This window comes from Nicotiana tomentosiformis, chromosome 2 (assembly GCF_000390325.3).
Source record: "Nicotiana tomentosiformis chromosome 2, ASM39032v3, whole genome shotgun sequence".
NCBI classification, from domain to species: Eukaryota; Viridiplantae; Streptophyta; class Magnoliopsida; order Solanales; family Solanaceae; genus Nicotiana; species Nicotiana tomentosiformis.
Window position 1 is genome coordinate 127,379,225 of NC_090813.1, and position 9,083 is coordinate 127,388,307.

General features: G+C 43.2%; 1 protein-coding gene across 1 annotated transcript; it reads right to left on the reverse strand.

The window, feature by feature from the left end:
- Nucleotides 1–3,769: 3,769 nt before the first annotated feature.
- Nucleotides 3,770–8,488, reverse strand: LOC138905585 (uncharacterized). Its single transcript, XM_070194105.1, has 7 exons — nt 8,071–8,488; nt 6,699–7,437; nt 6,473–6,569; nt 5,556–6,415; nt 4,868–5,377; nt 4,288–4,438; nt 3,770–3,823 (listed from the first exon to the last, which is right to left on the reverse strand). Exons 1-7 carry the CDS (start codon nt 8,486–8,488, stop codon nt 3,770–3,772), a joined length of 2,829 nt encoding a protein of 942 aa, XP_070050206.1.
- Nucleotides 8,489–9,083: the final 595 nt, after the last annotated feature.

The window sequence follows — 9,083 nt, forward strand, 5'->3', positions numbered from 1 at the left end:
AATTCCCTCGTTCTCCTGATTTTGACTTAAAACTTGAAATAAATTCCCTCGTTCTCCAGGTGGGCGCCTGATTTTGACTTAAAGCTAAAATGAATTCCCTCATTCTCCAGGTGGGCGCCTGCTATCACAACAACACAGACAAAACAGAGAAAAATTTCTGCCCTAGTTTGTACCAGGAACATTCATTGATTGTTAGTTGCATCCCATTATCCAGGAGGGTCCTGAAAACTTAAAACTAGATCCCATTATCCAGGAGAATCCTGAAAACTTAAGACTGAACTTATCTGGAACATGCTTTCCTCATGGGGATTTCCTGGCAAAGCGAAAAAGATTTGTTGCCCCTGCTTAAAACAAAGAGAATTTTGTCAGTTTGAAAATGTGGCGGTTAGTTTGTGGCATCCTTGCTGAAAGTGTCTGCTTCTGCCACTATCCCGCTTCATTCTGATTAGCTGCTTCGGGCTACAAAGAATTAGTTTGACCTTTTGATTGGACCTCGACCACAAAACCTCTGAATGACTTGAATCCCTTATGCTCAACTCGTCATATGGCACTTTCATTCTGACAACTGTTGAACTTTTGCGTTTCCTACAAATTCACGAATCACTTGACCACCTGAACTTCAGTTACCACCGCATTGCTCATTCTAAATCATGTCACTTGTAATGTGCCTGGCCGAATTTTGCTTGGTGCAAATAAAAAGCTGGTAATGAGCTTTGAAGTCCTTCCTTGCTTGCTTAACAAAGACTAATTTGATAGAGACTTAGAAAAATAGACCCAAAAGAAACGAAGCGAAGTGACTTCGGGAATTTGGAAGAAGAAAAAAATGACTATTTGAAGAAAAAATGGAAAAGAGACTTATCTGAATGAAGCAGCTGGCTCCAATGATCATGACATGCATTTCGGATTGATCAGCCTAATCCATCCAACTAATCACATTTCAGTTCATGCCATGTCTTCATACTTCAAAACCGGGGTTTTCATAATTCATTTTCTCTGTAAAGTCATGAATCCCATTCGGTTTGTAATGCCCCGAGGGGTTTTCACCAGCAAACCTCTCTCATTTTCTCCTCTCTCAACTCATTGTCGCCTTACAGTGCCCGTAAGGGTTTTCACTAATAAGACTCTCTCATTTGAATTTTCTCTCGACTCACCATCGCCCTATGGTGCCCGTGAGGGTTTTCACCAATAGACTCTCTCATTTAAATTTTTTCTCGACTCACCATCGCCCTATGGTGCCCGTGAGGGTTTTCACCAATAAGACTCTCTCATTTATTCACTTTTCCTTGTGCCCATGAACAAAGGTGCTACCCATGATGTAAATAATACCTCCATCTCACTTGACTTGGCATCCTCAAAGTTGATCAGAAGGTCTTTCTTTGGACTGTAGTGCAGGTTTTGGACAGGGTTAGAAAGAAAGAGTGGCATGCAGGCTCAAAATAATTTAAGATGAAGGGGTTCAAAATTACAACTTTTGGAATCAAATCTTCTTCTTTTTTTTTCAAAACTAAAACTTCTGCCCCAGTTTCTTCGAATCTGGGGAATTTTAAATTTTTATTTTGATGGGACCGAACCGTGTAAGGCTGCCTACGTATCCTTAAAAGGAATCAGGTCGAACGTAGTTCAAACTAGTAAAAGTTGTTTTGTTTTTGTTACTTTGCTTTTCTTTTTCTTTTTCTCCTTTATTTTTCTCTTTTCTTTCTTTTGCTTTTCTCTTTTTTTTTTCTTTTCTATTTCCAGCTCTACTTCTGATTCCAAAAGAGGGGTATGAAAGAACATAAATAAGGCTAAAAAAGGGGTAACAAATGATAAAAGTGTTTGGGATAGCAGAATAAAATGCCTTCGTCATTCCAACTTTGAACATGCCTAGTACAAAATGCGATTGAAGATAAGCAAAGAAATCATACATAATATCTCTTGACTGCATCAGAATTGATAGCCATATCCACACATTTAGCTTCTATGTCTGTTAAATACAAAGCACCATTGGGCAACACCTTTGTCACAATGAGCGGCCCCTGCCAGTTTGGGGCGAACTTGCCTTTAGCTTCAGCCTGATGTGGAAGGATGCGTTTCAATACCAGCTGACCCACTTCAAATTTTCGGGGACGCACCTTCTTGTTGTATGCTCTTGCCATTCTTTTCTGATACAATTGACCATGACATACTACTGCCAATCTTTTTTCATCAATCAAACTCAATTGCTCTAGCCGGGTTTTGACCCACTCATCATCATCAATTTCAGCTTCAACAACGATCCGCAGGGATGGAATCTCAACTTCCACAGGTATAACTGCCTCGGTTCCATATACCAGCAAATAGGGAGTTGCACCTATTGAAGTGCGAACAGTAGTGCGATAACCCAGTAAAGCAAAAGGTAACTTTTCATGCCATTGCCTGGAACCTTGCACCATCTTACGAAGTATCTTCTTTATGTTCTTGTTAGCAACCTCAACAGCTCTGTTTGCCTTAGGACGATACGGAGTGGAGTTTCGATGCATAAGCTTAAACTGTTGGCATACCTCTTTCATCAAATGACTGTTGAGGTTAGCAGCATTATCTGTGATGATTACCTTGGGAATTCCAAACCGGCAAATGATGTTTGAATGAACAAAATCTACCACCGCCTTCTTAGTCACGGACTTGAAAGTTACAGCTTCGACCCACTTGGTAAAGTAATCAATGGCCACCAGAATAAACCTATGCCCATTTGACGCTGCCGGTTCAATTGGTCCAATGACATCCATGCCCCAAACAACGAAGGGCCAAGGTGCAGACATTGTGTGCAACTCAGATGGCGGGGAATGAATCCAATCACCGTGCACCTGGCATTGATGACATTTGCAAACGAAGTTGATGCAATCTCGTTCCATGGTGAGCCAATAATAACCTGCTCGAAGAATCTTCTTTGCCAAGACATACCCACTCATATGCGGCCCGCAAACTCCAGAATGCACTTCGGTCGTGATAGTCGAAGCTTGTTTAGCATCTAGGCACCTTAGTAATCCTAGATATGGAGTTCTCTTGTACAATATTCCCCCACTTAAGAAAAATCCACTAGCCAGACGTCGAATGGTTCTCTTTTGATCACCTCTGGCATGTACCGGATATACCCCCGATTTGATATATTCCTTGACATCATGGAACCAAGGCTCACCATCAGGTTCCTCCTCAACCACATTGCAATAGGCATGCTGATCACGGATTTAGATATGCAGAGGGTCGACATAAGTCTTATCCGGATGGTGTAACATTGATGCCAGAGTAGCCAAGGCGTCGGCAATCTCATTATGAATCCTGGGAATATGCCTGAATTCTACCGACCTGAATCGTTGACAAAGATCATGCAGACATTGTCGATACAGTATGAGCTTCAAATCTCGAGTCTCCCATTCTCCCTGAATCTGGTGAACCAACAAATTTGAATCTCCCAAAACCAATATTTCTTGAACTCCCATGTCTATAGCTAGCCTCAAACCCAGAATGCATGCCTCGTATTCAGCCATGTTGTTAGTGCAATAAAATTGAAGCTGAGTTGTTACGGGGTAGTGATGCCTTATTTCAGAAATGAGTACAGCCCCTATTCCGACACCTTTCATATTAGCAGCTCCATCAAAGAAGAGTTTCCAACCTGGCTTTTCATCATGATCAGCCTCGTCAACATACATTACTTCTTCATCAGGAAAATAAGTCTTCAGTGGCTCATATTCTTCATCTACTGGATTCTCGGCCAAGTGATCGGCCAGGGCTTGGGCTTTCATCGCGGTCCGAGTCACATAGATGATGTCAAACTCTGTGAGTAAAATCTGCCACTTTGCCAATCTTCCTGTGGGCATAGGCTTCTGAAAGATATACTTTAGAGGATCCATGCGAGCAATGAGGTAAGTAGTGTAGGATGACAGATAATGCTTCAACTTTTGTGCCACCCCAAGTCAGGGCGCAACATGTCCTTTCAAGAAGAGTATACTTAACCTCATAAGGAGTGAACTTCTTGCTGAGATAATAAATGGCTCGCTCTTTCTTGCCCGTGATGTCGTGTTGACCCAACACACAACTGAAAAAATTATCCAATACCGTCAAATAGAGAATTAAAGGTCTCCCAGGTTCTGGCGGGACCAGCACAGGTGGGTTTGACAGGTAACTCTTGATCTTATCAAATGCTTCCTGACACTCATCAGTCCACTTAACCGCAGCATTCTTCTTCAGCAACTTAAAGATGGCTTCACAAGTTGTCGTGAGTTGAGCAATAAACCTGCTGATGTAGTTTAACCTTCCGAGAAGGCTCATTACCTCGGTTTTGTTCTTTGGCGGTGGTAATTCTTGGATGGCTTTGATCTTTGATGGGTCCAACTCAATACCGCGTTGACTGACTATGAATCCCAACAGTTTCCCGGATGGGACACCAAATGCATATTTTGCCGGATTAAGCTTGAGGTTGTACCTGCGGAGCCTTTGGAAAAACTTTCTCAAGTCTCCAACATGGTCGGACTGCTTCTTTGACTTTATGATCACATCATCTACATAAACCTCAATTTCCTTGTGTATCATGTCATGAAATATAGTAGTCATTGCCCTCATGTAAGTTGCCCCAGCATTCTTCAAACCAAATGGCATTACCCGGTAGCAGTATGTCCCCCATGGTGTGATGAATGTTGTCTTTTCTGCATCTTCCTCATCCATCAGGATCTGGTGATATCCTGCGTAGCAATCCACAAAAGACCCAATCTCCTGCTTGGCACAATTGTCGATTAGAATATGGATGTTCGGCAATGGAAAGTTATCTTTTGGAGTTGCCTTATTGAGATCACGATAATCAACACAGACCCTGGTCTTACCATCCTTCTTTGGTACTGGCACGACATTAGCTAACCAAGTGGGATATCGAGTGACCCGAATGACCTTTGCGTCAAGCTGCTTTGTGATTTCTTTTTTGATCTTCACACTCATGTCAGTCTTAAACTTCCTTAACTTTTGCTTGACTGGAGGGAATGCTGGATCAGTTGGCAATTTATGAACTACCAAATCAGTGCTCAAACCCGGCATGTCGTCATACGACCATGCAAAAATATTTTTATATTCAAACAGTGCTTTGATTATTTCTTCCTTGATTTGTGGTTCCAGATGCACACTTATCTTGGTTTCCCTGAGATTATATTGATCTCCTAAATTGATTACTTCAGTTTCATTCAAATTAGGCTTGGGTTTTTCTTCAAAGTGATTTAGTTCTCTACTGATTTCCTGAAATGCTGCTTCTTCATCATATTCTGTTTCATCATCACACTCTACTTCTTGGATTGTTGTTTCGGAATTACATTGGCTTTTAAGATTTGGCTGAAAATTCCTCATGCATGTCATGTCATTGAAACCAGCATAAAAAGAACTGTACAGAAAAAAAAAACAAAACAAAAATGAAACGCTATCAGGAATAATGGAAAATGGGAAATTGTATTTCATTGAAAATAAAAGGATAGAAGGGTTTGTACATAGCAAAAAATAAAAAATCTGGATTACAACCCTAGAATAACCCAGATAACAGAAAGGAAAACAAAGCAAACTACCAAAACTCCTTCCGGGTGGGGAGAGGAGTAGCTTTCCAATTGCTAAGCTTCACATTTGGCCCAACGAGATGCACATCAGCATTACTGGAACCTTCCCTGATTTCTACCATATTAACCTCATCAAACAGACTCTGGAACCTCTTGATCAACTCTTCATTAAAGACGACCACAGGTTTTGGGACCGCTGATATTGGGCGTTTTGCGACCCCTGGCTTGACAAAAGACTTGGAGATATGTGGAACAGGCTTAGGAAGTGACCATGCCTTTCTTTTTAAATTTTTAGCCTTTTCCATGTCCTTCCCTGTGAGTGTGAATCCCAAACCAGATGTACCGAAACTTTCACGTGGACACACCGGATGTGCAATACCCTGCAGAGACGAACCCAGGCCTTTGCCCGACACAAAACCATTCTTCAATATTTCATTTGCTACCATGACAGACGCAGAGGGTAGCTTTGGACCTGGAATACATTCTCCTTCAGGAATCTTCTCGACAGACACTGTTTCAAATATTTGGTACACCCAAGGCCCTTTATCATCTTCAACTTCAATAAATGGAACAATTGTGTCATTGTAAGCAGATAAGTTCTCGTCACCGTGCACAACTATTTCCTGCCTGTCCCATTCGAACTTTACCATTTGATGCAGAGAAGACGGTATTGCCTTGGCAGCATATATCCAGGGCCTGCCCAACAACAAGTTGTAGGAGACACCCACATCTAGCACTTGGAACTCCATAGTGAACTTAACTGGCCCTATTGATAATTCGAGCATTATATCACCGACAGAATCTTTCCCTCCTCCATCAAAGCCTCGAACACATACATTTTTCATGTGGATCCTTTCAGTGCCAATCTTTAACTATTGCAAAGTGGACAGAGGGCAAATATTTGCACTAGAACCGTTATCAACCAGTACCCTTGAGACAGCAGAATCCTCGCACTTCACTGTGAGATAAAGAGCTCGGTTGTATTCTGTACCCTCCATAGGAAGTTCATCATCTGAGAAAGTGATCCTGTTTGCTTCGAAAATCTTGTTAGCAATCGTTTCCAAGTGGTTCACCGTGATCTTATCAGGAACATGGGCCTCATTCAAAATCTTCATCAGGGCTTTGCGGTGTTCATCTGAATGTATCAGCAAAGACAAAAGAGAGATCTGAGCTGGTGTTTTCCTTAATTGCTCTATAATGGAATAGTCTTGCATTTTCATCTTTTTCAAGAACTCTTCAGCCTCTTCTTCGGTGACCGGCTTCTTTACTGGGATGTGGCCATCGTTTAATGGCTTGGCTTTCCTCAGTTCTTCTAGGGTAAAACATCTCCTAGAACGAGTCAGTCCTCCGATTTCATTGACTTCTTCCTCTACTTTTTTCCCTTTATATGTTACTACCACCTGTTTGTAATTCCACGGGACAACCTTTGTGTCAACCATTGGTAATTGGGTCACTGGCTTAATAATAACGGGGGTAATACGAGCCTCTTCCACGATTATGACAGGCTTTCTTGGGACCCCTGGCACGACCACTTTTTGCTTTTTCTGGTTTGCTTCAACATCAATCGGAGGCCCTTTCACAACCAATACAGATGGCTTCACGTTGAGCGTGCATAGCTTCTCTGACACCCCTTCAACTGTCAACGATATTGCTTTTGCAGAATCTGGAGCTTTAACTGGATTACTTTCGCTAGCCCGGATCATCATGACAGACTTGGAAAAATTCTTGGGCTCCCCATCCTTATGAACTATCTCAATCGTATGTGTCTCTGCATCGGCCGGCAAAGGATTTTGGTTGATGTTTGGTACCTCCGGGTTCTGGACCACAATTTGATTTGTATCAATAAGCTCTTGGATCGCCCTCTTCAAATGCCAACACTTCTCTATGTCATGCCCTGGGGCATCAGAATAATATGCGCATCTGAGGGAACAATCAAGGTTCCTTGGAGGTGGATTTGGTGTCTTTGGCTCAATCGGCCTCAAAACGTCCAACTGCCTCAACCTTTGAAACAAACTGGTATACGACTCTCCAAGAGGGGTGAAGGTTTCTTTCCACTGCTGCCTCTCTTTTCTATAATCCGGCCTCGATCGAAAGCGTGGACTAGTAGGGTTTCGATATGGTTGTGGGGGTGGATAAGGATTTTGTGGAGTTGGAGCACGCCATTGCGGGTAAGGAGGGGGTTGCGCATATGACTGTGCATGGTGAATATGGTATTGGGGTGGTCTGACTGAATATTGAGGGTCTTGTGGTGGGAAATAATGTTGGGATGGATTATATGGAGCTTGGGTGTAGGCTTGAGGTTGGTGTCGAGGTTAGGTGTACTGGTGAGGCGAACCCCTTGGGCCACGCCCTGATCCAGAGACAAACATAGCGACATCATCTTTCTTCTTTTTGCCTAACAGGCTTCCGGTGCCACTTTGAATTGCTTGTGTGGTTGCTTTTATGGCGGAGTAGCTCATGATCTTGCTTGACTTGAGTCCCTCTTCCACCATTCCTCCCATCTTTACCACATCGTTGAAGGACTTACCTATGGCTGAGATCAAATGGCCAAAATAAGTAGGTTCTAAGGCTTGAAGAAAGTACTCGACCATCTCATCTTCTTTCATTGGAGGATTGACCCATGCAGCTTGTTCTCTCCATCTGAAACCATATTCCCTAAAGCTCTCACTGGGCTTCTTCTCTACCTTGGTCAAAGATAGGCGATCCGGGATAATTTCTATATTGTACTGAAAGTGCCGAGCAAAGGCCTGAGCCAAGTTGTCCCATATGTACCACCTGGTAGCGTCTTGGTGGGTGTACCATTCCAAAGCCGCCCCACTCAGACTCTGACTGAAATACGCCATTAATAATTCGTCTTTCCCACCGGCGCCTCTCATCTTGCTGCAAAAGCCTCTCAAATGGGCCGCGGGATCTCCATGTCCATCGTATAGGTCAAACTTGGGCATCTTGAACCCAGCGGGCAGTTGGACATCAGGGAATAATCATAAATCGTTGTAAGCCATACTTACTTGGCTTCCTATCCCTTTCATGTTCTTCAAAGATTGTTCTAGACTCTTCACTTTCCTGAATATCTCATCCTGCTCCACGTTTCGGGATGGTTTCTCAGTTTCAACAGGAGGTTCAAAGTGAGGGGTGTAGGAATAAGGATCCGTGACTTTGAAAGTTGGTTCCGGAGCATAATATTGGGTATCTGGAGCTTGGAACGAGGGTTCACTAGAAGATCGGTGGAGGGTAGCTCGCGGAGGGGCTATGAAAATAGGAGCAGATGTCGGAGTCAGGTATGCGGTTGTTTTGGCGGGTGGAGCATGGAAAGTTTGGGACGAGGTGCCGGGGTAGTGGTGGAAAGGGGTAAAGCCCGGTGCATACTGAGGGGAAAGATCAACGGTAGTGGGATTCTGGGCTTGTACCAGTGGTGGGATGAAAGTGGGATTTTCTATGTAGTTAGCGGGAAATGAAGGTGGAGGATGCCCCATGATCCAGGCTTGATACATTTCAGCCATTTGATGCTTCAACCTGTGGACCTCCTCTTTCAATTCAGAC

Excerpts from the sequence above, each read along its gene's own strand:
- LOC138905585 (XM_070194105.1), bottom strand. The coding sequence starts at position 8,488 with ATGCCCAAGTTTGACCTATACGATGGACATGGAGATCCCGCGGCCCAT. Across the intron at positions 6,416-6,472 it reads AGGATTCTGCTGTCTCAAGG|TTAAAGATTGGCACTGAAAG; the intron begins GTACTGGTTGAT and ends ACTTTGCAATAG. Across the intron at positions 5,378-5,555 it reads CCCACCCGGAAGGAGTTTTG|TTCTTTTTATGCTGGTTTCA; the intron begins GTAGTTTGCTTT and ends TTTTCTGTACAG.